This window comes from Muscardinus avellanarius, assembly GCF_963383645.1.
Source record: "Muscardinus avellanarius genome assembly, chromosome: 17".
NCBI lineage: Eukaryota > Metazoa > Chordata > Mammalia > Rodentia > Gliridae > Muscardinus > Muscardinus avellanarius.
The window spans coordinates 30,646,671-30,674,540 of NC_137803.1; the positions used below are offsets into that span (position 1 = coordinate 30,646,671).

The 27,870-nt window shown below is 43.2% G+C and overlaps 1 protein-coding gene across 2 annotated transcripts in view; it reads right to left on the reverse strand.

Annotated features, from left to right (window-relative positions):
• Positions 1–27,870, reverse strand: part of SETBP1 (SET binding protein 1) — a gene marked incomplete at both ends in the record, with an annotated part of 355,245 nt that overhangs the window by 105,040 nt on the left and 222,335 nt on the right. For both annotated transcript variants that reach the window (XM_080714810.1, XM_080714809.1), the window contains one exon: positions 1,201–4,660. In XM_080714810.1, coding sequence (XP_080570936.1) covers positions 1,201–4,660 — 3,460 coding nt within the window. The remainder of the gene's footprint in view (positions 1–1,200; positions 4,661–27,870) is intronic.

Consider the following 27,870-nt stretch of genomic DNA (forward strand, 5'->3'; position numbering starts at 1 on the left):
CCTAGAAAATATCTTTTGTTCTTCATGAATAGACTGCTTTCACCTTCACTATGAACTCCCTAGATGAAAAAGAGTACCAGTAAAGGGTATATGCATCATATGCAAAGGTGAAACACTATACCCAAACCTTAAACATATATGATTTGTCCTTTAAAACCAGGCTTTGGCTAGAGGGTATTACATTACTTGAGGGTGAGGGTAATACAAGATGTTCCCCTAGGAAAGAAATTTCTACTCTTTTCCTAATAAAAATCTGCTCCATTCTTTTATAAGAGTCTTATCACCTGTGTGATACAGGGGCAGGGATAGAGGAATACTTTTGCCAAAATGTGTTAGGTTCACTTGGCTGGAAGGGATCTGTGAGGGTGGAGAAGTTAGCAAAAACATTTCTGTCAGTGACTGTCAAAAAACTGTGGCCTTTCTAGTACCAATGAGCACTTCACCATTTGCACTGAGCAATTCAGCGGACATTCTAAGAGACACAATGGTAAGTTCTATAAGGGAAGAGAGGCACAAAGTACCAGCCATCCAGTCCCTTTCCCTTAGTGTAGTGGAAATGACAAATTTCTTCATGTGGTCAGTGCTTCACTCTGGGGGCCAGCCACTGATAAGAGCAGCTTATCAAGTGCCCATGAACCAAGAGAGGACAGTATTGTGTAGGGCTATGCTTCCCTGACTGGTTAGATATCAGAATTCATTGGTCATCAGCCTCCGATGACTATGGGAGACATATCACCTAGGATGTGTGATTTCTGGAGACATTATGCCACATAAACTAGATGATCCTTGCCATCCAACCCTGCCATTCTGAAGACCTCTTTGGTTTCTAATGAGTTTAGTGGTTTTATCCAACTAGAAAACTCTACCATCAGATCAGGACCGAAGATCCTACGAACAACATCTTTAATGCAAGTATAAACATAGCAGGTATGGCTGTAGCCTAGGCAGTTTTTGTGGAGTAGTCTTGGGGTCTACAGTTTCCTAGCAATGGCTCCATGAGAGAGAAGGCAGAGTGAAATACCAGTAAACTCTGTGTGAAGTACACAGCACACTGGAACATGCAAGAAGATCTATTATAATTTCATTCCCACCTTGCAAAGTAGTGAACACAATGTACCAAAGAAGATCGGGGCCCAAAATGCAAAGCCCCCCAGAAAAACAACCAGGTGGTCCACATCTGAGGAAAAATCACGGCCTTACCTGGAGACATGGAGGAGTCGTAAGAACTTCTGTCCTTGCGGTTCATCTTGAAGGCTTGGATGTCCTTCTCCCTGTACGTCCCAAAGCCTTCGAAGCTCCTCCTTTTACTCCCGCTCACATCACTGTCCCACTTGTCGTTTGAAGGAGTCATCTCACTGAACACGTCCAGGCTCTCGGCTCTTGCGCTGCCGCCATCCCCACCACTACCAGAGTACCGTTTAGTGCACGTGTCCACAGGCTCGCCGCTCAAGTCGCCTTTGTCCTTGGCCTGTGTCCAGTGCTGGGCATCCGAAAGTGACAGTGTAGACAGAGTGTCCACCTCAAAGGTGTTCTTGGAAGCTTTGTGGCTGGCTTCACTGTGCTGGTGCTTCTGTTTCTCCTTATGTTTGCTCTTCTCACTCACCAACGGGAGCTCTTTATCTGCACCACTCAGCCGCTCGCTCAGGAGGTGGCTGGAGAAGCCTGTGGCTTTGCCTGCAAAGAGACCGCTCAGGTTGTCATGGGTCCCTAGGATCCGGTCTTCCTTGTGCTTATGCTTGTGTTTGTGTTTCCTCTTGTGGAGCCGACCGCTGGACAGAGTGGCCCCGCCCACCTTGGGAGGGTTCAGGGATGGCTGGATGTCACCGAGGCCCATGCCAACAGGCCCCTGCAGGTGCACTCCGTGTTTCGCTTTATGCTTAGCAGCCCCAGACATCTTCACGTGGGAGCTTGTGTGGAACTGAGGCGGTGGCACTGTAGGCCGTATGAATGGGGAAGCTGCTCCGAGCGTGTGCGATAGGTACAGAGGAGCTGGGTACTGACCGTAGTAACCAAGGTTCATCATAGGCATTGATGTGTAAGGCATTCCATAGGGTGCATAGTAACTTCCACTGGGAATAGGGTAGCTGAACCCTTGTAAAAAAGGCACCTTTGTCATGGTGTCATTGGTTTTTGCAGGCCTACCACGCTTCTTCTTTGACTTCAAGTCTGAAGTCCTACGAAGATAGAGCAACGGGTCATACTGGATATATGGCACCGGGTAATAGTGATCAAAGTTAATCCGAAAAATGCTGGGATATGGATTCTCGTGGTAAAAGGTGTAGCTCCGGTGGGAGATCCTGAACACTTGGAATTTAGTGATGAGCTCTTCCAGCTCAGCTAGAAACTGGAGGTCATCACGGTTTTGCAGGCTTTTCCGTTTCCTCTTGTGCTTTGGCTTCTTGAGGCTTTCATGGGCCAGAAAGGTATCCACGATGAGATGCTTCTGCCGGTGGCCATGCCGGTTCTTTGTGCTGGTGTCGGACGGAATGGCCTCCGGGTTGTCCAGGGAGCAGAAATCGAAAGAGTACCTCCGTCGGGACTCTGAACTCTTCTCAGCTTGGTCAGACGTGCTGTTGTTGTCTGTCCCGATGCCGCTGTCACTGGGGATCGTCTCCTCACTGTGGGATTCGCTCACAGGGGACAGCGTTATTTCCTTCAGCGAACTGATCTCGCAAAGGTGTGAAGGGGAGTTGGCCATCAGCCTGGGTGGAGACAGCTTCCAGGTTCCACTGTGGATTCCCTTTTGGGTTTTGGTTGGAAGAGCACTGATGGGCTGGAGATTTGGCATAGTTTTCAACTCTGAAAAATTGGTTTCAGTGCTGGCGGGGCTCAGGTTGCCATTGGACCCACCTAACTGGGTTGAAAGTGGGTGCATAGCTGCTGGTGAAGACGCCACGAGGGACTGAAAGTTGGAAGGCACGGCTGGAACATCCGGCTGGCTAGAAACAGGCCTGGGGTGCTTGATGGCTGTTTTGGGTTCTTCGGATGGGGGTGGCAGCTCTGCCCTTGGCTTCCTGCCCCTTTTCTTGCCAATGTAGATGGTTCCCCTCTTGCTGACATTAATCTGCTTGCCCAGTTTGCTTTCAATTGCTGCTGCCCCAGGGCTGGTCTCTGGGGGAGCTTTGGCTTTCAGAGCAATGTTGCTGGAACAGGACAAGATCTGGTTCAAGATATTTTTCCTCTTGAGGGTCTTCATCTTATTGATCGTTTTGATAGTCTTCTTATCCAACACGCCAAGCTTTCCAACCTTCTTGTGAAACTTCATCTCGCTCATGGGTTTGTCCTCTCCGGGTACTAGCTGGGCCAACTTAGCTAAGTTGCGTCGTCTCTTTCTTTTCTTGGTGCCAGGAAACTCTCGGCTGATAGGACTGACTGGGCTGGTGGAAGTACCCTCATGAATTGTCTCCACTGTGAGCAAAGGCTGCTTCTTTGGTCGTCCCCGCTTCTTTTTGACTGGAGTGATCACAGTAAGACTGTCCGTGTTGGTGTACAGAGGGCTGGAGGGGGTGATGGGGTAAGCAGACGGGGGTTCCACCATCAGTTTGTCTGAGGTGGCCATGACCGCCTCTCGAAGCATGCTGGTGGGTTTGGGTTTGCTGCAGGTCCACCTCCGTTTTGCAGCAAATTTAGGATGCTGGATTTCTGGCAGCTTTCTTGATGGTGAATGATCTGTGCATTTGGGAGGTGTCATGACCATCGGTGGTTTCCGTTGCTTAGACATACTTCCAGGGACAACTTTCTCAGTATTTCCACCAGGTTCAAGGCCAACTGAGGGGGACTCGGTCTCTATCATTTTACCCAATTTAGGGACACGGGGGTCTTTTTTATTTCCCTCTGAACTGGAAAGTATCCTGCTAACAACTTCGCTGCTCATACCAATTCCAGAAGCCAGCGCTTTTTCTGGGATGATCTTTTCTACCACTGCTTTAATGGACTGTCTCTTTTTCCTCTTATGGCTGGTTGGATCTAGAGAGGGTGCCTTGATGGGGATCGTAATCCGAACATGACTGGAGTCATTTTCAGGATTACTAATGGAACTCAGAGTCTGCCTAGCAGGCGATGACTCTGCAACGTTATCTGCAGGGTAGCCCTCTCTTTTCCCTTCTGTGTTGTCAAATACTTTCTGGGCACTCTTGACCCAGTCCAGGTCTGGGTTTTGTATGCTTTGACTTATCACATCCTTTTTACTGGACTTTTTCTTGCTGCCTAGAGCAGGTGGTTCTGGGGGGTCCTTCGTACCTCCTCCATCTTGATCTCCCAAGGGCTGGAGCCCATTGCACTCGGCAGAACTGCTCGAAGGAGCTGGGGAGCTGTGGTTGCCCGGGGATGGAACCACACCTCCCAAGAGCAGATCTTTGCTGTTGTTAGACAACTGACTCCACGTGCTGCCTGCACTGCCTTTCTTACCCTGGGCCTTTGCGAAGGAAGCCACGGGTTCAAGAGCTGGGATCTTGCTGGTGCTTGCGGTTTCTCTGCCAGACTCTGGACTGATGAAGCAATTCTGAGTGGCAGGTCCACTGTCAGAGTTGGTGGACCAGTCCATATGGTTCTGGCTGCTGCTTTTTTGCTGGTGCTTTGGTTTTAAGGTGTCACTGGTGAAGTCCTGTGGGAGGCCTGGGTCATAGTGGAGAGCTGAGTGTTTCTGGGGCCTCTCATAAGCCTGAGGGTGGGTAGAGTGGGAAGGGAGAAAGAGAAAGAGAAACAAAGATAAGCATGTTGGAGCTACTCAAAGTTTAATTTCAAAAGCTTAATTATTTTGAAGGTTGGGAATAAATGACTGTATTAGCCACCCTAAATTCCAAAATGCTTTATGGAGGTTTTCTTAATTTCAGTAGTAAAGATGCTTTGCACTGATTTTGAACATTTATAAGAATACTTTAATTGCTCTCTTCCCCCTCTAAATAATGAGAACCTTGACTTACCTTGGCTTAATACAAATTGAGATTAAGAACCGTTCAGAGGGAGGAGGGAGGGGCCCTCAGGTCCGGCCCATCAATGGCTATATTTTAAAAAGAAGCTGACACTTGAACAGGGGACAAGTCTGGCCCAAGCGAGCAGAGCCAAGGAATGAGGCTGAAGCTCCTCACCACGATGCCTTTGCCCAGTTCAGGCTGCCTCTTTGTCCTGTTTCTGCTTCTCCTGTGAGGCACGGCTTACCCTCGCTTCCTTTTTTTCTGGGTCATTTCAGCTTGTACTTTATTCTAGAGTTCAGCATCTCTATAGTCATACACAAGGAGCTCATAAGGGACCAGTACAAGAAATAAAAACAGCACCAGTTGAGGGACTAAAGGTCAAGAGTATAGAGAAAAAATGGAAGAAGAAAAATGTAAAGGAATTGTCCAAGCTTTTAACCCTTTGGATGTTGCTATGTTTGGGGTCAACATGCTAAGGGATCTGTCAGTTTATGTTATGCATTTATTGTTCATTCAGGAAACTCTTGGAAACTCTCAAAAGGAGCCTTGAGTTTCCAAGAGGAATGTACCAGGGAAGAAATCACTGTTATTCAAGAACGTACACAGACACACACTGTCTGTCTGTCTGTCTGTCTGTCTGTCTGTCTGTCTCTCTCTCTCTGAATGTTGGCAGCTGTGTATTCCCTATACCGATTTGGAATGACTCTTCAGCACCTTCCTTGGGGGTGACTCCTCAGTTCCATCAGCAAGGACCTGATGCTCAAGGCACAGCATAACCAGCGTGTGTAAGACCACAAAGGGAATGGAAGGGGAGGACATTCGTTTGAGACATTAAAACCACTTTTAGTATAGATATTCGCTTACTGTTCCAGATAGATATTTTAGCCATGCTACTAGTACAAGGAAACATTCCTTTAAAAGTCACTAAGTCAGATTTATACATAGAGTAGTAAACTAACAGAATACATTAGCCTAAGATTTGTTAGTAAGTTGAAGAAAGCTTTGGATAATATCCCTACTGACATCGGGTATGGTGGCTCATACTTTTAGTCCCAGAATTCAGGAGGCCGAGACCAGAGGATCACGATTCGAGGACAGCTACTTAGTGAGGCCCTCTGCTATGTAGCGTTTATTTGGGCACTTTTCTGTCTTCCTTGCCCAGACTGTAAGTACTTTGAAGTCAGCATCTAATTATTTATTTTTTATTCTAAAGGCTTATTACAAAGCCAAGCACCCAGAGAGTTCTTGATAAATACTTATTGAATTAATACATAGATTAAAAAAAAGAGATAGAGTGCCTATTACAATGGCAAAACATATGGCTGAACACAAAAGACAATACACCACTAATATTTCGCTTGATAATGGCTCATCATAAAGCTGGAGGGCTAAAATGCATTCTTTGCTGAACAACAAAAAACACCCTTGCCCCATAGGTAAGGACTGGAGGCAGTGGTAAGGAGCTCCCTTCCGATGCAATTTTTCTTATTAGCTCTGCCCATCTCCAGTTAGTTGTTTCACTTTCCAATTAACTCAGCTTTGGGGGAAGGTCACGTGACTGCCAGGAGGGTGGATTTCACCCTGCCAGTTGAAAGGTGGGGCCTGCTCACTTACACCCAGGGCAGGCCAGCTGAAAGTAATGTGGTTAAGCTTGCAGGTCTCTAGCACTTCCCTGGGCCACTGCCTGATCCCATTGTTCCTACCATTTCAGCTGTAATTTGCCCTGCTGGGAGAGCTCAGCAATCAAAGGGCAGGCTGGACAAAAGGGAAACGCAACAAAGGATCAGGAGTAATGGGGGAAATGGTGCTTTAACTCAGAGGGGCTGCAGAGAAGGGGCAGGGAGAGACCAAGGAGGACTGCTTTCTTAGGGGTCAGGGGAACAAGGCCACCTCCAGCTCGAGCTGATGGCTATATCCCATTGCATTTCATGAAATCCCAATTCTTCATCTGTCAGCCATGACATATTATATACACAATGGCAAGGCTGTCAGTTCCAATATGTCCTTCACTGAGAACTGAGCACTTACTCCACCTAGACAAAGATGGACAAAACAAGTCCTGAGAGAGAGGAGAAACCAGCAGCTCTCCTTTCCATCCCTCTCCAGGGCACTGGCTGGAGGTAGGATTCCTGGCTGGGCCTTTGACTTGGGTCTTCATTAATCTACACAGCACATGCCACATTTTCCTATTTATTTATTTATTTGCTTATTTATTTATTATTTGTGGTATTGGTAATTAAACCCAATGACATTCTACATCCCAGCTACACCCCCAGCCCTATTTTATTTTTTGTTTGGAAAAAAGGTCTCGTTAGGTTTTTGAAAGTTTCTCTAAGTTTCTGAGGCAGGTCCTGATCCTGCTATCTTCCTACGGGGCACATTTTTATTTTTAGACTGAGTTTTTTGTTTATCTTATAAGACCTGAATCTTGCTAGGCTTTTATACCACCTTCAGCCCTCAGCAGCGCTATTTTATGAAACACCAAATGAGGTAATGGTCGATGATAATTCCACACAGAGCACACAAGTTTTGTGGAAAACTGTTAATACCAAACTAAACTCAGCATGTATATTGGCTACTTAGATCTCTCATCAGCACCCTGAGTGTGAACTACTTGTGGACCCCTGGTTATTTGACGGGGTGGCTCCCTTTTATAATTAAGTGTTTTCCAAGCACATGTAACCCAAGCCAAATGTTTGTCGATGAAGATTTAAAAACACTGGACAGATTGCTCTTAAAGGGTATGTTCAGGAAATCAAGTCCCTTGGCAATATGAAATAGTACTGTAATATAAATATTTCCTGTCCCATATCTTTTATATAAATCTTATATATTTAAATTTTGTGCCAAGCATGGTGGAGTATATCTGTAATTCCAATACTTGGGAGGCTGAGACTGGAGGATTGCAGGTTCAAGGACCGCCTCAGTAATGTAGCAAGATTCCCAGAAACCTAGTGAGAACATGTTTCAAAACACATATGTATATAGGGGGTGGTGGTGAAACTCAGAGGTAGAATACTTCTGGGTTTGATCCCCAGTGCCATCAAAAAAGTACAAGTCAGCTCTGGTTTTTTTTTTTTAAGAATCTTATGGTTTATTTAATTTTTTATACAACCACTAGATATCTGAATAAAAACTTAAAAAAAATCCCTAAAAATGGAAATAAAATTAGTAACCCAGCCTCATCTCAGGTTTACCTAAAGCAAAGTTTGTCACAAGGAGAGAAGATGGTGAACTGAATCTACACAAAACATAGAGCTCATCGAAAATCATCAGGCATGACTTTGTGGCAGACAGACGACTCTTCTGGGTTGGTGGTATTCATGTTTCCTCCTGTTGACGTCAATCATCTACGTGTACTGTGTGAGATATTTTGGTTTAGATGAACAGGAAAATACGCCTTGGCATGAAGCAATGAGGGAAACTCATCTCTTAATTTGGCACTCGTTGCTTCTCCAGATGTGGTCTTGGGTCACTGTATGAGAATCACTGGAGGTAATAGTATGACTACAGATTCCTGGTCCCCAATGTATATCCACTAGTTCACAATCTCTCAGGGTGGGAATAAAAAATGAAGACTTTAATATGTTCCCCCGCAGAGTTCTGCTGGGCAACCAAGCTTAAACCCCACCAATGTAATGTTTTAACACTGATTTTTCTGGGGTGGGGCTATTCTGTGGTTGCTATGACATTCATAGCACGTTTTGGTGTTAAATGTGCAGAGCAAACCACCACAGGCCTGTTAGGATGTGCAGTTTGGCAACATTGAACGTTCTTGCTTTGCTCCATGAACTCTTTGTCATTTATACAGTAAGAAACTCTAACTGTGGTCCCCTGTGTAGGTATCCCAATGGCTAAGTAAGAGAGAGAGAGAAGAGCCAAAGATATGGGTGGATGAGAATATTATCCTCCCAGAAATGACCAGACATGCAGGTGTTCATAACCTGCCACCTGGGGATGTCTACTTCTCCGACTCAACCAGACCAGTATTCAGAGCTCTGGGGAATCCTGACATTCCATATCTGGGGGTAGAAGCGTCTGTTTAGATCTCCGCAAGAGCTGAGTGTGGAAGACAAGGAATTTAACCACAAACTCTGATTACACTAAAGGTCCCCATTCTAGCTATATTCTAGAAACATTCAGGAAGTTTAATAATATTGTAAAAACATTAAAAAAAACATATCTGGGATCTACTAAGAACAATTAAACCAATATTTTAGAGGTAGGATCTGAACGGTAGCAGTACTTTTCCCTAAGTTATCAGGTGATCTCAATGAGCAGGCAAAGTTGAGGACCACTGGATTATATCACAGATCGAGTTGGGGCTAGGGACCAGAGAGACTCCAATATTATCAGATGTTCCAGCTCAGTGGTTTTCAAATGTGTTCCACTAAGCCCTTGGATTTTGCAAAGACATTTCTAAACTAGAGCCAGTGGATGGGACAAGAAAGATGATCCACACCTTTCTTTTAACATTCAAGCTCCCAACAGGGCAGCTTAGCAAAGGATTTAATTAAGGAGAGAAAGAGAAATCATTCTATCACATAAGAACGAGACTAAAAAAATAGCATTTAGGCTCATGAATAGGAGGAATACACATGCCAACTTCCTGTTCAGCTTGCCTGAAGCATCTCTCTGGTTTTTTTTGTTTGCTTTTTGTTTTGCGAGTCTGAGGATGGAACCTCAGGGTTCCATCAGGGGCATTTGATCTCTCAGTTACACCCTCTTCCCTATTTTTTATTCTTTAATTTTAAACAAGGTCTCACTTAGTTGCAGAGGGTCTCACTAAGAAGCTGAGACTGTCCTCGAACCGTGATCCTCCAGTCTCAGCCTCCCGAATGCTGGGATTCCAGGTGTGCGCTACCATGCCCCGCTTTGAAGCATCTCTTTTTAGGCCGGTTCATTTCTACATTTGCTAATGGAATGTATAGAAGAATGACACTGCTCTGTGTGGTGGCGCACGCTTGTAATCCCCACACTTGGGAGGCGAAGAGAGGAGGATCACACAGGTTTGAAGCCAGCCGGGCTGGCTTAAGAGACCCTGTTTCCAAAAATAAAATAAATAGGTCTGGGAGTGTAGCCCGGAGGTAGAAGGGCTTCCAGGAACCCCAGTACCACCAAAAAAAAAAAAAAAAAAAAAAAAAGACACTAAGTTCGAACTACAGTTTTATAAGATAGAGAAAAGCCACCCAGCTCCCTGGGACATAAAAATGCTACCCAGCTCCCTAAGTGAGCATAAAGTTTCCATTATGTTTATAAACCGAGCCTGTCCTTACACCCCATCACATGGGTTGTCTGGGAAGTCATTTGGATGGGATCCCCATAGGATTCATTCTTATATATTTGTTATTTGGGGACCATGAATGATACTGATATACTACTTTCATTGAAAGTGGTAACATCTCATACCAAAGCAGAGAGCTCTTTCATATGTGTCCTAAAGTACTTAGTAATTCTGCATAATTGAAAACTGTCATGGGAGTAGGGCATATAGATGCATGTCTGTAATGTCAATACTTGGTGGGCTGGGACAGGGAGGATTGCAGGTCTGAGGCCATTCTCACCAACTTAAGAAGGCCTTCAGCAACTAAGTGAGATCCTGTTTCAAAATTTAAAAAATAAAACAGAGTTGGCAGTGAAGCTCAGAGGTAGAATCCCCCTGTGTTCAATCCCCAGTAACATGCACACACACAATAAAAATATCATAGACTTGATTTCAGTTATGATGAAAAAATAGGTATTGGATATAACCTTGTGTGTTAGGGGGACACTGAGAATTTAACCCAGGGGCATTCTGCCTCTGATATACCCCAGCCCTAATATATATATATATAATATATATAAATATATTTATATATAAATATATAAATATATAATTATAATATATAATTATAATATATAATTATATATAATTATAATATATAATTATATATAATTATAATATATAATAATTATAAATATATTATATATTTTTTTTAATTTGGAAACAAGGTCTCACTAGGTTGGTGAAAGTCTCACAACTTGCTGAGGCTGTCCTCAAACTTGTGATCCTCCAGTCTCAGCCTGCTAAGTACTAGGATTGTAAGCGTGAGCCACTATGCCCAGCTGGACATAACCTTTCCATGGAGACAAATATAAAGTTGATCAAAGCATGTAAACATCTCTTTCCAGGCACTGGGCAACAGATAACAGCTGCTGTGATTCTAGAGAAGGGAAACTCACAAGACTTCAGAGTATTACTGGTTTGGTTTTCTGCTCAAAAGTACTTTCTAAACCAGGGCACAAAAAAGTGATTGTTGAAGGCTGTTATTTCACTGGGCAGAAAAAATAGAGATTTGAGTTTTGAGTCTCATGACAGGACTGGAATTTAGGGGATGGGGACCCTGACGAGAGGGAGCTATGGAGAAAGGAACTCTAGAAACCTTTAAGAGGAGTTGCCTTAAGTATCGGAACAAGTTTAATCTGTTATTTGAAGCAACCTACATTATGAAGCCATGTAGGGTTTCTGTTTAGCTATTTGGGGGAGACGATCTCCCACACATTTCACTGTAATTTCAATAGTAATCACTCCCTATTAACAGGATCACTATAGTGTCTGTATAACAAGTTCTAAAAAGAAGACTCAATATGACCAAGCTGATTTGCTAGTAAATTGCATGTCAATCAGAAAGAGCCAAAACTCACCGAAAGGAAAGAAAATCCAGAGAACATCCAGGACAACCGCACAATATCCAGGACACATTAAAATCTATTCACAAGCAAACGCAAGCTACAGCTAAGAGAATAGAAAGTGATCCAAAGGAGGTCCTTAAAAGGCTGGAAGATGTTCAAGAATTTAAAGGAAAAGATGCACATAAATTGAAGAATCCATGGGAAGTCTCAGCATAGAGACATTAGCACTGAAATGATCAAATCTGAAAAATATGCGTATGTGTATGTATGTATGTATGTATGTGTGTATGTATGTATGAATGTATGTGTGTGTGTGTGTGTGTGTGTGTGTGTGTCCTTATTAGAGATGCTTAACAGCTTCCAACACACTGCAAAAGAGAAAATCAATGAACAGGATGATAAAACAGTAGAAACTATCTGGACTGAAAGACGGAGAGGAGGAGGGATAATAAATAGCACTTTAGTAGCATATGAAATAATATTAAAGGATCCAGTATACTTACAATAAGAATGTCAGGTGGGAAAGAGAGAAGGAAGAGGACAGGCAAATTCACACAGCTAAGGTCATGAAGCAGCAAATAACACTAGCAAGAACCACGTCAAGGCATGGTGTGAATAAAATAAGACAATTTTAAAAGCAGGCAAAGAAATTAGATATATTATTTACGAGAATAATGACAAAATAATAAAGTCTGATTTCTCACCAATACAAATATAAACTACAAGACAATGAAACTATATTGCTCAAGTACTAAAATAAAAATAAGCAACTTAAATACTTATATCAGGTGGAAATGCTCTTTAAAAATGATGGCAAAGTAAAGATATTTTTCAGATTAAAAAAAAAAACAAAGGAATTTCTTATTGGCAAACCTGAATTACAATAAGTGTGTAAAGAAGTTCTTTAGGGTAAAGGGAAATGATAACAGATGGGAACTAGGACATATTTACATGAATGAATGAAAAGTCTGAACATGGTAAATGCATGAGTATATATAAGATATTTTAATCTTGTTCTTAAATTTTTTATAAGATATTTTAATCTTGTTCTTAAATTTTTAAAGAAGGCAATTTATGGCTTAAAGCAGAAGTAATAATTTACCTGAGAACTTTTTTCTTGTTTGTGGAAATAAAATGTCCAGTAACAGACAAAACAAAAAAACAAAGCACAAGAAGGTGCATATATTAGCATGTACTTGTAAGGCTGTTACATGTGAAGGGATGTAATGATGGTTCAAAGTAGCCTATGATACTGTAAGGGTGCATATTTGCATATTATAATCTCTAGGCCAACCACTAAAAATAAAACAAAGTGGCATGTCTAAAATGCTAATAGAAACACAGAGAATATTTAGAAAAGAAAAGTTTGACTAATCCAAAACGTAGAAAGAGAAAATAAAAGGAAGGAAGGGAATGAAATGGCAAGCAGAAAACAGGAGACCTGGTCATTTAAACTCAAGAGTATCAGTAATTATATTAACTCTAAGTATAATGCACATAAAATACAGACTAGGTAAAAATGTAAACCCCAAGTATAGTAGTTTATAAGAGATAAAGGGATTATTTTTATTTAGTTTAATTGTGATACTGGGAACTAAACCCAGGGGCATTCATCTTCCATGCTACAACACCCAGCCCTATTTGTTTATTTATTTATTTATTTTTGTTTTGAAACAGGGTCTTACTATGTTGCTTGAAAATCTTGCTATTTTGCTGGGATTGCAGGTATGCCCCATCATGCCTGGTTAAAATATACCCTTTATTTATTTTATTTTTTTATACTTTTAGTGGTGCATTATAGTCTCACATCATAAGGTAGTTCACAGTGATCTTGGCATACGTGCACACAGCACTTGATGGGCTTTCCCTGGTTCTCTCTCCACTCCCTCAGGCCTTCCTATGCAGGATATTGAAATTGACATGGGTATTTGCACATGTATACATAATGTCAATGGAAGTGATTCCTTCATTGATTCTCCCTCTCATTGCTACCTTCTTTCCCCTAAATTTTTTCTTTTTTTTTCTTTTTTATTTTTTTGGTACTGGGGATTGAAACTAGGGGAATTTTCTTTTAGCCTCTGAGCTAAATCTCCAGCCCTTTTACTTTATTTTTTTAAATTTAGAAATAGTCTCACTAAGATGCTGAGTGTCTAAGTTGCAGATCTAACCATGAACCTGCTCATTCTCCTGTCTCAGCTTCCCACTTGCTGGGATTACAGTAACATGCCACCATGCCTGGCTAGGGTATACACTTTAGATACAAAGAAAAAGATATGCTAGACCACTAAATATAAGAATAATGGAGAAACATATAGCCCACAAATACTAAATGTAAGAATGCTGGTGTGATTCAATTAATATAAGACAAAATAGACTTTAAAATAAAATGTGTAACTATAGTTAATCTGGGATATTTCAAAATAATAAAAGAGCCATTTCCTCAAGAAGAGACTAAAATGCTATATTTGTTTATATTTCGTAAGAGAACTTTAGCTAGATGAAACAAAAATTAAAATAATTAAAAGAAGAAATAAATGATTAAACGATTAATGGGTTCTTTTCTCCAGGACTACTAGAACAAACTGACAAAGTCAGAAGGAAACATACGCAGAAGATGTAATTAACATACCGACTAACTTTGCCTCACCCAAAAACTGTAAAATTCTTTTGTACAAGTATGCTGGGTCATGAAGCAAGAAGGAATGACCAGCAAACCCACAATAATGTCCTCAACATCATTTGTCACTACGGAAATGTCAATCAAAACCATAAGGAGACACCACTACACACTCACTAAGATGGATAAAAGGAAACGAAGACAGAACACAAATGATAACAGGGATGAAACCCTCACTCACTGCTGAAGGGAGGGGCATAAAATGGTAACACTCATGGTACGGCCATGTCTTTTAAAGCTAAATATCCTCTATGATCCAGCAAGTCAACTCCTATGTATTTGCCCAAGAAAGCTGAAAACATATATCCACAAATAGATGCTTATAAAAACTTATAAAAAATAGACACTTATAAAAATTGTGCAGGTGGCAATAATATTGTACTGGTACTCTAATACCATGAGAGGCTAATACACGAGAGGCTAATACCAGGAGAGGCTGAGACAGCAGGATCACAGGTTTGAGGCTAGTAGCAGATGTTATTAGTGAGACTCTGTTTCAAAAAAAAAAAAAAAAAAGGGCTAGGAGTATATAGTTCAGAAGTAGAATGCTCCTGGGTTCAGTCTCCAGTACCTCAAAACAAACAACAAACCAACCAACCAAACCCAAAGAGTAAAACAAAATGTAATAGCAAATTATTGAGCTCAAGTGTCCATCAACAGGACAATGGACAAACTTATCAATGAAAGAAACTAAGGAAGGACACATTCCACAGCACGTGTGTGCGCGCGCATAAACACACACACACACACACACACACACACACACACACACACAACTTAAAATTTATTCTGATTGGCGGGCATGGTTGTTACAGTTTGGGGAACAGGGTTACCGTTTGGGGGTGACTGTCCCCCAGGGATCTTTGTTAGACGCCTGGGAATACTTTGCCAATAAAACCACAAAAAGAAAATGTGCGGGTTCTTGTCCTGAGCTAAGGATAAATACACATTAACCCGGACCCTTGCTGAAAATTTAAAGGAGTTTATTAAAAAGATAGAAATACAGAAGATAGTTACAGGCCCATGCCATTCAGGAGTGGCATGGAGGGGATGGTTCGAATGAATTCACCAAAGATACAACATGTTCTTATAGCCAGCTGGACCAGATCTGTGGCAGGTCCTTTGATATGTAGATGTGCTGCCCTATCTCTAGCCCAGGTATCCCTCTATCTCCAACCCAGCCAGATCTGCCCCCTCTGAGGCAGGGGGAAGGAGCTCTGTCTCAGGCACAGACCCCCACACCTTTTGTTACATTCCAAAATGTGTTAAGTTGCTTCTCTGGAATCTGGGACTTCCTCACATTTTTGAGGAACTTTGCCTCTCTTTAGAAACGTATAAAGGCCCTGTTCCCTGAAACTCCTGGCTTTCTTTACTATCAAAGATATATTTAAAATTGGAAATCTTTCCCAATACTGGTACATTAATACATTTTGAAACCTGTTCCCAATACTGGTACAGTAGTGGCGCAGGCTTGTAATCCCCATGCTTGGGAGGGGGAGACAGGAGGTTTGAAAGCAGCCACGCTGGCTTAAGAGACCCTGTTTCCAAATAAAATATAAAATAGGTCTGGGAGTGTAGCCCAGAGGTAGAAGGGTTCCATCCCCAGTACCACCACCAAAAATAAATAAATAAATAAATAAATAAATAAATAAATAAAATTATTCTGAGCGGAAGACAGACCCAAAAGGTTACACACTCTTTAATTTCATTTGCATGAAATTCTAGAGCAGGCAATTCTATTATGATAGAAATCAGAATAGCAGTTGCCTACAGGCTGGGGTGGAGGGGGATGGAGATGGGGAGGGCATGGAAGGGTCATGAGAGATGTTTCTGAGGATTACAGATATATTTTGTTCTAGATAGGAATATGAGTTGCACAGATGTGTATATTTGCCAAAACTCTTGGAACTGCATATGTTACATCCATATATTTCAATATAGGTAAATTTTATCTCAATAGTGCAAAACAAAAAATATCCAAGATGCCGGGTATGGTGGCACATACTTGCCATCCTAGCATTTGGGAGGCTGAGACAGGAGGATTGGGGTTTGAGAACATCCTCAGCTCCTTAGTGAGGCCCTTTGCAACTCAGTGAAACTGTTTCAAAATAAAAAAAATAAAAATAAAAAATAGGGCTGGGGATGTAGCTCATAGGTAGAATGCCCCTGGGTTCCATCCCCAGTACCACACCAAAAAAAAAAAAAAAATCAAAGATGAGAAAACACATGAAAAATGATTATTATTAAGTGGAGGGGTAGAGGTGCATGCCTACAATCCCAGGACTTCAGAGGATGAAACAGTAGTTTCATGACAAGCCTCAGAAACTTAATACGACTCTGTTTCAAAACAAAATAAAAACTAAAAAGGGCTAGAAATGTAGCTCTGAGGTAGAATGTCCCTAGGTTCAACACACACACACACACACACACACACACACACAAACTCCCTACACCCAACCCCCAGGCCCCAAAGCTACTCAGCAGGAAACAGGACCTTTTCTCTCCAGTGGACACCTACTGTGGCCAGCAATCATTGTTTCTCCTTGCCCCAGGCTTTTTTCTCCCCAAGGCTCAGGGACAGCTGACTGAGTTGATCCCAAAACAATAGAGCCTGAATCAAGGAGACCGGTGCTTGTGGCTTCTGTAAGCTCTGTTTTCCTCTCCTTTTCTGATCCCGGGCAAAACCCCTGACCTGGGCCAACAGGTAGCTTGGAGAAGCAACCTCCCCCCAAGCCACCAGTCACCTTCCTTGGAGGTGAGCAAGGAGGCTTGACAGGAACCTGGCTCACAAATCAGAGTCCCGCGGCCCCGCCTCCACTGTAAATCGTGTGCGATCCATCTGGGTAATGAGTCCTCCAGTGTAATTCCCTATTAAGAGGCTTTATCTGGAGAGATAAGCAGCTGGTTCCCGTGTCACTAATTGCTGTCTGCTGTGATTTTAAAACATCTGCACCATTGTGCTCTTCATTTTCATATTCTAATCACCCTGAAACTTGAAAAAGGTACATCATTGATTGTTTCTATGGGTTAATTAGTACACAGTCTCCTTGTAGAGACAATTTAGAGGCAGCCAGAACCTCAATCAGGAAGTTTGTTTTAAAAATTAATAACACCGGTGGTGGCTGGAGGGACTGTCGCTGTCAGGGACATAACGGGACGCGCCTGGCAGGGGAGCCACCCTTTGTCTTCCTCCACAGAGGAAAAAAGTAGAGAGGCACACAGGACGGGACACTGAGGCTGTCAGCGAGAAGGAAAGAGGGGACCCGGGGCCTGGTGAGGTCCTGAGCACAGGCTCGGCTGCCTTCCACCGGCTCTTCCACCGCTGCTCACCCACTGGCCCCTTCCAACCAGCCCTTGCCCCTTTCTCGGTCACGAATCAGGACCTTTCTGAGTGCTGACCAAAATGCCTGGGGGTGAGAGAACTATGTCCAGCACTAGAAACATAGGCAATTGCATTATATTTTAAAGTCTTTCCCCTCTTCTCCCCCTCCCCCACTTCCCATCTCACCTAGGAGGGGGAAAAAGAGTAGAATTAAACACCAGATGATGAAAGAACCAGACAAAACAGTACAGTAGGTATCACAACCCAGGATTTCTCGATCTTGAATTGTACAAGATTCAACTTGGGAACCTTTTAAGAAGCTGATTCTGGAATCCCGAGTCGGTACTGAATTGTGCATTACTTTTTTTTTTTTTTTTTTTTTTTTTTGTGGTACTGGGGTTCCTGGAAGCCCTTCTACCTCCGGGCTACACTCCCAGACCTATTTTTACATTTTTATTTGGAAACAGGGTCTCCTAAGCCAGCGCGCGGGGCTGGCTTTGAACCTGCGCGATCCTCCTGTCTCTGCCTCCCAAGCGCGGGAATTCGTGCGCCACCACGCCCGGCTGAATTGTGCATTTCTAACAGACTCCCAGGCGGTGGCACAGAGACTACCATCTGAGATGTGCTAGTCTTTCCCAGAATCTTTCACGGGAGACCAGTGGAGCATCAGAGAGGCTGCGGTGTGGGGAGGCTCGGGCGTGGTGCAGGGTCTGAGCCTCGGCTCCATCACAAACTGGACAAGCCGCTAGGTCTCTTGAATCTGAATTTTCTCACATAGAAGTGGCGCCTCTCCTAGTAGGGAGCTGAGAGGATTAGAGGCTGAAGGCCAACTACTTAGCACAGCGCTTGCACCTGAATATACACGGCAGTTACACTTGCATATTTTCAGGAAACTGCTTTTCTGAAATACAACATCCAGCAGAAATGGGAACAGAACAGACATCAGCCAAGAAGCACCTCCAATCAACTCACAAGGTGCGGTCTTGCAATCCCCTGTTCTGGGGGTACCTCACCCTATCTTCAATCTACCTTCAACCTAACCCAGTGCTGAGAGCCCAAGGCCTCCTTCCACGGCCTCCCTAGAGGCCGTCTGGCAGGATGTAGCCACAGGGAGCTGTCTTCTGTGCGAAGTATGTCCTTTGAGCTATCCACAGTGCTTACCTATTTTGAGCTGAAGTTTCTCTGCTGTTGGAAAGTTCTGGCAAGCAGCATTCCTTCCTGAGCTGGCCAGAGGACTAGGTTGCTACAACCGAGAGCAAATGCACCCTGGAAGTAAGCTCCCCGAGCCCCCTACCCTCCAACCCCATGTCGGCTTAACATGCTTCATAAAGCTCACCCCAAGAGTCTGGAGATGGGCTACTGTGAAAGAAAAAATAAAAACTAGGCTTGCAATTGTGTGACCTACAAATAAAATCTAGTCTTTCAAGCAGAAGAGCTGGAAGCAGACTTTAGGATGTTTAGAGAGAAACAGAGAAAACTTAGTGTCGAGTTGCAGGGTGGTCACTTCCAGGACAGCCATGGACCAGTCTAGACAGGCTGGGCTACCAGAGTGCAGCCGCAGCACGTCACTGTGTCCTTCCAGGAGGCCTCAGAGGCTCTGACTGCACCATTCAGGTGCTCAGAACTCCACCAACAGATATAGCTCTGTTTTCCAGCAGAGGCCTTGCCCTGTCTGGTTGAGGGGTCCGGAACCTCTAGCTGGGTCCTGCAGCCCTGGGCTGGGCTTCCTGGAGAACAGAGCAGACATAAAGTTCTGGCCTCTGACACATCCTGCAGTAAAGACACTGAGCAGACTGATCCTAAAAGAAGACTTACAGTGTGACATTTAGGTTAAAAAATCTTGAGCCAGGAGTATTGACAAACATCTGTAATGCCAGCAGTACTTCAGAGGCTGAGAGAGGAGGATCCCAGCTCCAAGGCCAGCCTCAGTAACATAGCGAGGTCCCTCAGCAAATTATGGAGACCCTATTTCAAAACAAAAAATAAATAAATAAATAAAATAAGGATGGCAGTGTAGCTTGGAGGTAGAATGCCTCTGGGTTAATTTCTTAAAAAAAGTAAAACACAACTCTGTTAGCTCTTCTTCCCAGCAGATCTGTCCTTCATCCCACCTCTCTCACAAAAGAAGAAACGACGTGTTCTCGCCTCTTTGAGAATTTGTGGCATCTGATAAAACAGCAAAAACTAGTGGGGTGGAGCATTTGAGCCCGAATGTCATGTCTAATAAGAAAATTATATATATATATATATATATATATATATATATATATATATATATCCTTTCATGCATTAGGAGGCAGGCCAAACATGGCAAGGGATCCCTGAAGCCTGTCTTCTGAAAAAAGTTGAATGAATAAGAGGAATTCACTTGGGCCAAAAAAAATTTTTTTTAAAGGCGTTTCTCAAACTTGCTTGTGGGTGAGACTCGCCATGGCCTCTGTTAAACACACAGCTCACCAGACTTCTATTCTGGAAGCCAGGAGTCATGCCTGTGTCTTAAAAGGAAGTTCTGGAGCTGCTAATTCGGTAGAGTTTGGGCAATATTGTATCTTAGGGGTTTCTACATGGAGAATTGTTCGGCTTGTTGGGGGGGGGGGAGGCTGCAGAGAGACCAGCAACACAACCAAGAAGAGGAAATGGTTCAAAGATAACGTCAGGAGAGAATGAGTCTGTCCCTTTGTGTGTTAAACAATAATTATTACCAACAAACAGGAGATAAGAAAAGTACCTTATTCCTCTTTAACTCTGGTTTCCTTGTTCCTGTTTATAAGTGCTTTTGAGGACAGAATTGAAGTTTTATACCATTAGAGCTAAAATAACTGCTGATTATAAATTGACTCTAAAATGTCAATAAGATGTTGAATTCACCTACAATTTCAGCCTGCTAAAGCTTCCCATGGACACTAGAAACTGTGAGCATTTGGTGGGACATTCCTTTGGTCTCCTCTGGAGGAGACACCAGCTCACCAAGGCCCTAGGGAGAGTGAGGATGAGAGATTCCTTCTCAGAAGTGGGGGCCCAAGACTTGTAACCCTTCCTGCTCCTCCCTGAGGTGCTGCAGGAATAAGCCCATGTCCTAAGCATACTCTGTTGTCCCACAGTTGATGTTCCTGCCATGATCCTGTGGACTCCCACTTCAGCCCACGTCAGCTGCCCTTGGAGTCTCCTATTGACTTTACCCTCTTGAGCTTCCTCAAAAAGGCTTCTTGCTAAAGATCACATGGAATCTGTCACAAGCGGATTGCCTTCTATCTGTCCTCTTAGAGGCAGTGGGGCAGACACGTGTTGTATTTAGGAGCCCAGACTCTTTTTAAAAATTATTTATTTATTTAGCAATGCTGGGGATTGCACCCAGATACACTGCACCTCCAAGCTACAACCCCAGCCCTTTTTTAAGTTTTATTTTTACACAGGATCTCCCTAGGTTGCTAAGAGTCTCACTGTGCTACTGAGGCTGTCCTCGAAACTGTATTTTGCCTGTCTTAGCCTCCCAAGAACTGGGATTACAGGCCTGCACCACCATGTCCAGCCCAGACTCTGTTTTTGTCTGTGAGTGGTACTGGAGATGGAATCCAGCTGCTGTTCTACCTCTGAACTTATTTTACTCCCAGGCTTATTTTATCTTTTTTGTAGCAGGGTCTCACTAAGATGCTAAGGACCTAAGTTGTGAAGCTGACCTTGATTCTGCAATTCTCTTGTCTAAGCCTTCCAAGTACTGGTATTACAGGAATTTGCTACCATACTTAGCTAGGAGCCCAGACTCTCAACTGGGTTCACATCTCAGCTGACTTCAAATCTTACAGACTGTGTGACCTTATTATAGGAATTTGCTACCATACCTAGCTAGGAGCCCAGACTCTTAACTGGGTTCAAATCTAGCTGACTTCAAATCTTACAGCCTGTGTGACCTTGAGCACGTTCTGTGCTACAGTCTCCTTTTCCATTACACAGGAGATAATAATATACTTGCCTAAAAAGATCAATTGGTGATTCAAATAATCTAGGCAAAGCCCTTAAACAAGTGCCTGGTGTACAACTGGGACTATACTAGCAGTGTGTACTAGACTCCACTGTGCTGTGGAGGATCCTATGACTGTTCCGAAGTTCTGGAATCAGAAGGACTAAAGTTCAAATCCTAACTGAGCCTGTATGACCTTATCACCCGTATGACCTTTTATACACTCCCTCTTCTCTGCTTCAAAAAAGGGGAAAATAACAAAGCCTACCTGACAGGATTGTGTCAAGAATTAAACAAGAAAAAGTTAGAGAAAATGTTACCACAGAACACATAGTAATTGTTCAGCAGAAGTCAGTACTATTAGACTTTTAAAAAATATTAATTACGGGTATCTCCACCCATCATCCATCATCCATGCAGTTCCCTAGTAACCAGAATAAGGAACACTGCACTATTCACCCCAGTCTCCCCACATCCTTTTTGGTGACAGTTTTTGTTCAAGTTTCTAACAAATCATGTCAGACCTGGGAAGGGTTTCTCATGACCAGGGTGATACTAACTAGCTTCAAGAAAAGTCTAACTTGTACCTGGATGACTACTACCACATTAGACCAGGCAATCTCACTAATCTGTAGAGTTACTCTGGGGCCAATGACTTGGCTTCATGTTTCAGCTGTATCTGGGGCCGTCCCAGAGTGCAGATAGCTCAACAGTGCCCACCAATGTTCCAAATGTTGTGAAATGAACATACATTCTCCTCTCTTTTATTAACTGTCATGATTAGCTTACAGAGATCTTAGACATTTTCTACATCAAAACATCAGAATCTAAAGCCGGGCGTGGTGGTGCACGCTTGTAATCCCAGCATTCGGGAGGCTGAGACCTGGAGGATAGCGGTTCGCGGACAGCCTTAGCTACTTAGTGAGGCCCTCTGCAACTCAGTGAGACCTGGTTTCAAAATAAAGAATAAAAAGTAGGGCAGGGGATGTAGCTCAGAGGTCAAATGCCCCTGGGTTCCATCCCTAGACCCGAAAAAAAAAAAAAAATCAGAATCTAGACAGTGTCCACAATTACTGTAGAGAAGCTTTGGGTGCGGTACCTGCAGGCTCTATGGTCATGAAGCCAAGATGCACTACATATCTTCACTGGTGAACACCAGTGGTGCCTGTCTGGGCTGGTGAGTGTCCTCAAATGGTAATGGGGGAGTTTAAATGTGGGCTAGAACCTGACACCAGGCAGTGCTGGATGCATCTGACTGTTCATCTTAGAATCATTTATTAAGAAAACATGTATTTGGTTGCAGTACAGATGAGGCATGGTACGCTCACAACCATGTGAAATCTTAGAGCATGAAGCATGTTGGAGGCCTTCTTTTCCTTTTACAGATGAAGTATATTCAAAAGTATAATGGTTTTATATTCAAAAGTATAATGGGTTGCCTTAATTCACACCACTAATCTGGGCTAAAACTTGGTCAACAGCATTCTGACACTGACCTCAAGCTACTCCCTCTACTTTCCCAATCAGTAGCTCCCTCCCACAAGGTGGGAGAAAGACCCCGAGATGGGTACTCCACATTTCCATGCACTTTGCTGAATCTTCTTCACTTGAGGGACTTTTTCTTTCTTTTTTTTTTTTTTGGTGGTACTGGGGTTCCTGGAAGCCCTTCTACCTCCGGGCTACACTCCCAGACCTATTTTATATTTTTAAAACAGGGTCTCTTAGGCCAGCGCGGCTGTCTTCGAACCTGCGCGATCCTCGTGTCTCCGCCTCCCAAGCGCGGGGATTACAAGCATGCGCCACCACGCCCGGCATTGAGGGACTTTTTCGAAGAGCCCCAACTTCTTGAAACCACCAGAAGCTTCTTGCTCTCTTTAGTGGCAAGACTCTCTTAGAGTAGGAGTATGCTTTCCATCATTTATTTGCAAACTTCTAAGTTGCAAGCCTGGCCTTGATCACTATCCTTGCTCCTTATCTGGACTCCTTAAACACCATTCTCTCTAACAACTGCCCCTGAAGCAGGACCCTAGGAACCTCCTTCCTTAGCCACCAGCTTATCCATGCCTCAGGCTAGGCTCCCAGGGTTGGCTTTCAGAAATTCCCTCTATCCAAGAAGAGATAGAGGAAGGAGGAGTCGGGAGAGCCCTTTAGAGACCACCATTGTCAAACAACTAGGACCTTGGATCACAGATCAGGAAGCCCTGTGCCCCACACTTCCTGATGATAGGGCATTAGCCACCAACCACGTAGCAGAAGCTTTCTCCGGTGGCACGTGGAAGCATGAGTGTATGAGGGTTTTTCTCCCAGGCTTTGTTAATTGTTCACCAAGGCCTAACACTTTTACAAAGGCCTGTTGCAGCTGCTGGTCCATAGTCACCTGACTACTACAACATCTGCATTCAGACTGGTGTCTTAACCTCACCTCACACTCCCTGTAATGCTCCCAACATCTCCCTACCTCCCAAATAAGCATCTTAACTTTATTTGCTCTTTATTTAATTAATCTACTTTATAGCATTATTTTAGCCCTTAACCAATTTGTGGTGTGACCTTGGGCAAGTAACTTAGCCTCTCTGGATGTTAATCTTTCTTTCCAGAGTACAGAAAAAAAATCACCCCTAGCCTATCTGCCACTCCTGGTTGCCCTGAAGATTTAATGGATGTGAAAAAATATTTTGGAAACCATAAAGCACTATATAAATGCAGGTTACTGCCATTGTTTGTTATTGCTTGGTTCAGAACTCTTGTAATGATCTGGGAAAGCCCAGCAAGCGGAATGTGCTCTCTGTCAAATCAGCATGAGATGTAAGGATAAATTTCAGAACGATCTTTAAATTCATATTATTTCTATAGGCTTTGAAGGACTCCAGCAACGTCACCACCCTCCTTTTCCTGTCTCAGCTTCAGGGGAGGGTAGAAGGAGGGAAGCAGGGTACAGAAAACAAAAACAAGAGCCCTCCCCACTCCGGCAATAAACTTCTAGCTCCAAAAGCAGGTTTTATTTAGTGTGCCATAAAAACAGTCATTTCTCCCATCATAAAAGCAGCCTGCCTACCCAGCCTCGTTTTTCTGTGGTGAGTCTGCGGGTAGAGCAGGCCTTGTTCAGGTGCACGCTGCAGCCTGCCCTCTTCCCTCCCCTCCCCATCTCTTTCACTTACCGCCCTGGGTTTATATTGGGAAATGAAACACGATTCCAAAGTATTTTATTATGTGAGAATTTGGCGGGGAAAGGGGGAGGGGAGCATCCAATTTTGGAGATGGAAATAAGATTTAATTGTCTCTCTTCTGTGTGGTTAATGCCTCATGAGTATGTACCCAACGGCTTGGCCCCAGTAGTTAAAAAAAAAAAAAAAAAAAAAAAGGATTGTAGCAACTTTCTCAGCCACTAAACAGGCCCTGGAAAGTTTAGCTCATTCTGATGGAATTAAAAAAAAAAAAAAAAAAACTTATATCAGCTCAAGAAGGAAAAGGAGCATGGTAGGCACAACTCTCTGAACTGCCTTGAGCATTAACTGTGTGTACTTCTGAATCACCTTGGAATACATCTGATGCCATGCAAGGTGTAATTTATTAAACGGCTACTAGATGCATCAGTGCTCCCATAGTGGGGTGAGGTGGGTACTTCTGGAGTCTCTTCCTCACTATATAATCAGTGGAGTTGGCACTGAGACATCCTTAGGGTCTGTGGTGTACTTCCAAGTTTCTCTCAATGAAGCCATGTCCTGCCAAGCTGGCAAATTGGCTCCTGGGATCCAAAGGCAGCTCAAGACATAGTGCGCACAGTAGGAAAAGCACTAGGGTGAGGGCCAGAAACTTTGGTTTCTACTGCATGCCCTAGATTCTCGGTTTACCATGAAACAAAACCGTTGGAATGACGAATGGTGTACAAGGCTCTTCTCAGCTCTACTATTATAAACTCTAACATGCCACTATTCTTCATTTAGGATTAAGGATAGAGGAGAAATTTTGTTCTTGAAAACCCTAAATACAGCTGAGGTTATTTCCCCTCTGTAGCCATTTCTATAGGGCTCGGTTGAGCTGATTCTACACCAAGCCCTAGGCTGAGAATGCCTTTTGACTCACTGATCCCAGAGCCTGTTTATCAGTGAGAAGGACAGAGTGACAGGAGCCTGGGGAACCAGATGCACAGAGGTGCCTAACCCCCAGCCTGGCATCATTTATTAACGAGCTGGCAGTTGCCCTCTAAATACAAGTTGAAAAGAGGCTATGGTCTCAAGGGTCTCCCATGTACTACTGGGCCATCCTGAAGTTTTCCTGTTTGTGTCTATCTACAGCCAAATAAAGAGCAGGCTGCAGGGATTTCCTGAAAAGCAGAAATCTTGGCAAGAGCAAGGAAAAAAGGACTGGGAAATGAATCTCCCTGGTAGCCATGGAGTTCCAAGAAATGCATCCCAGTACCTTCGTTTCTTAACCCTCAAACCACCACTATGCTGGTTTATTTCCTTAGGAGCATGAATCTCCTTGTATCTTGTAGCTTTCAGGGCTCCCTCCTTAGCATTAGGATACTATGGATAGGACTGTACAGGACTTAGGTATTTTAATTTATTGGATAACAACAAATTAATAACAGCAACAATCTATAATAGTAACAAATTACAAAAGTTTTGCCTGGTCGTAAGAAGAGAGGAGGGGCTCAATAATGTCCTTAAATGGAAGAAAAGCAAAATGCATCAAGATAGCCATTTGGTGCTCAATGCTGAGGCCTGTGTGGTGAATAGTGTTCAACAGTCAATCTTTTTCAATTATTTCCCCAAATGTAGTAACCTCAAATTTTCCGTGGCTCATAAAAACATCCTCTGGGCCATGAAGTGAATTCTTAAGCTGCATGTTGTGGTGTACGTGCACCCATAATCCGGTACTTGGGAGGCTGACATAGGAAGATTGCAAGTCTGAGACCGGCCTCGGCAACTTGGAAAAGCCCATTTCAAAATATAGAATAAAGAGGGTTGGGTATGAACTTTAAGTTAGAGCACACTTGGGGCCGTTCCCCAGTACCACAAAAAGGTAAATAAATAAAAGCATAAAGAACATGGTGAGTTCAGGACAAATTTATCCTAAATGGATGGCCAAATCCTTGTGAAAGACTTGACAACACCAGGAATTCTGTCTGCTGGTCTTAGACATGCCTGCTGAACAAACCTGACTTCAGCACGCTCACCAGTTCAAGAAGAATACTATCCCAGGCCTTTCAAGCGCTCAGCCCTATGGCCCAGCAGAGTAATATGCTACACAAGGTACTGAGCTCAGGGAATCCTATTCTTTGATCTCCAATGATTCACTTCACTTATCTCTGTTTCCTCAACATAAAATCATTTGAGATGATATGATTTCAAGCTCTTCTCAGCACTCTTGTCCTAGAAATCTGTAATAACACGGCACACCATCCCTCACTCTGTACTAACCAATATGGCGTCCGGCCCATGGAGAGTAGGCAAATGGCCCTTTTCAAGGTTAGGCTAATCCATGGTCTGAAGATCAACTTATGGAATCTATGGGGTAGTTACCACCAAGAGAGGTCCCTGCCATGACTGAGGGAAGAAGGTGGTCTCTGTAAGTGGCTGACTAAATGCTTCTGCTTCTCCAACATGCTACAACTGGCAGCATCATAAGTTAGAACATGCGACATGTAATAAGATTTCCTTGCTGCAGATGCTGTGTGCCTTCAGCTTGAAAGAAGAGAGATACTTCACCCACAGATGAGAACTTATCTGTGTCTGCTCACTAGAGCTCACTTGAGCAAGGCAAGGAAACCACTGTCATCAAAATGGAGCTTTTGTCCTTACAACAACTGCTCCAAAGAACTGGAGAAAAGAGATTTTTAAGTGGGCCACACAAAGCTAAGATTCTAACCCCAGCGACTTGGAGGAGGAGAGAGGAGGAGATAATTACTCTAGCTCTTTATAAAGGTAATTTGCAACATCAACACTTTACATCCACAACAATGGCTGTGGCTCACATTTGCTGGAGCAGAAAGCATGTCTCTTTCTAGGACCTCAAGTGAGGTTCATGGGCACTACTAGCATGTATTTTGTTAGAAAGACCATCACTTTTGGAATTGTTCAGGTGCAATTTTCTTCTTCTTGCTCTCTAATTATAACATGTAGGACTTTTCTCAAGATACTTACCATAGCCTCCATTTCCCAATATATTAACTGAGCCCAAGAATGGTTACAGTAAGAGAGAGAAAGGAGACACTGAAAAAGCTAACTTATATATCTTTTTCAAATCTTCATGTATATATGTTCCTTACTATGTTAGCTTGTCACCATTTGGAGAGTAAAGTAATTCAAACTCCTTTATTTTAATT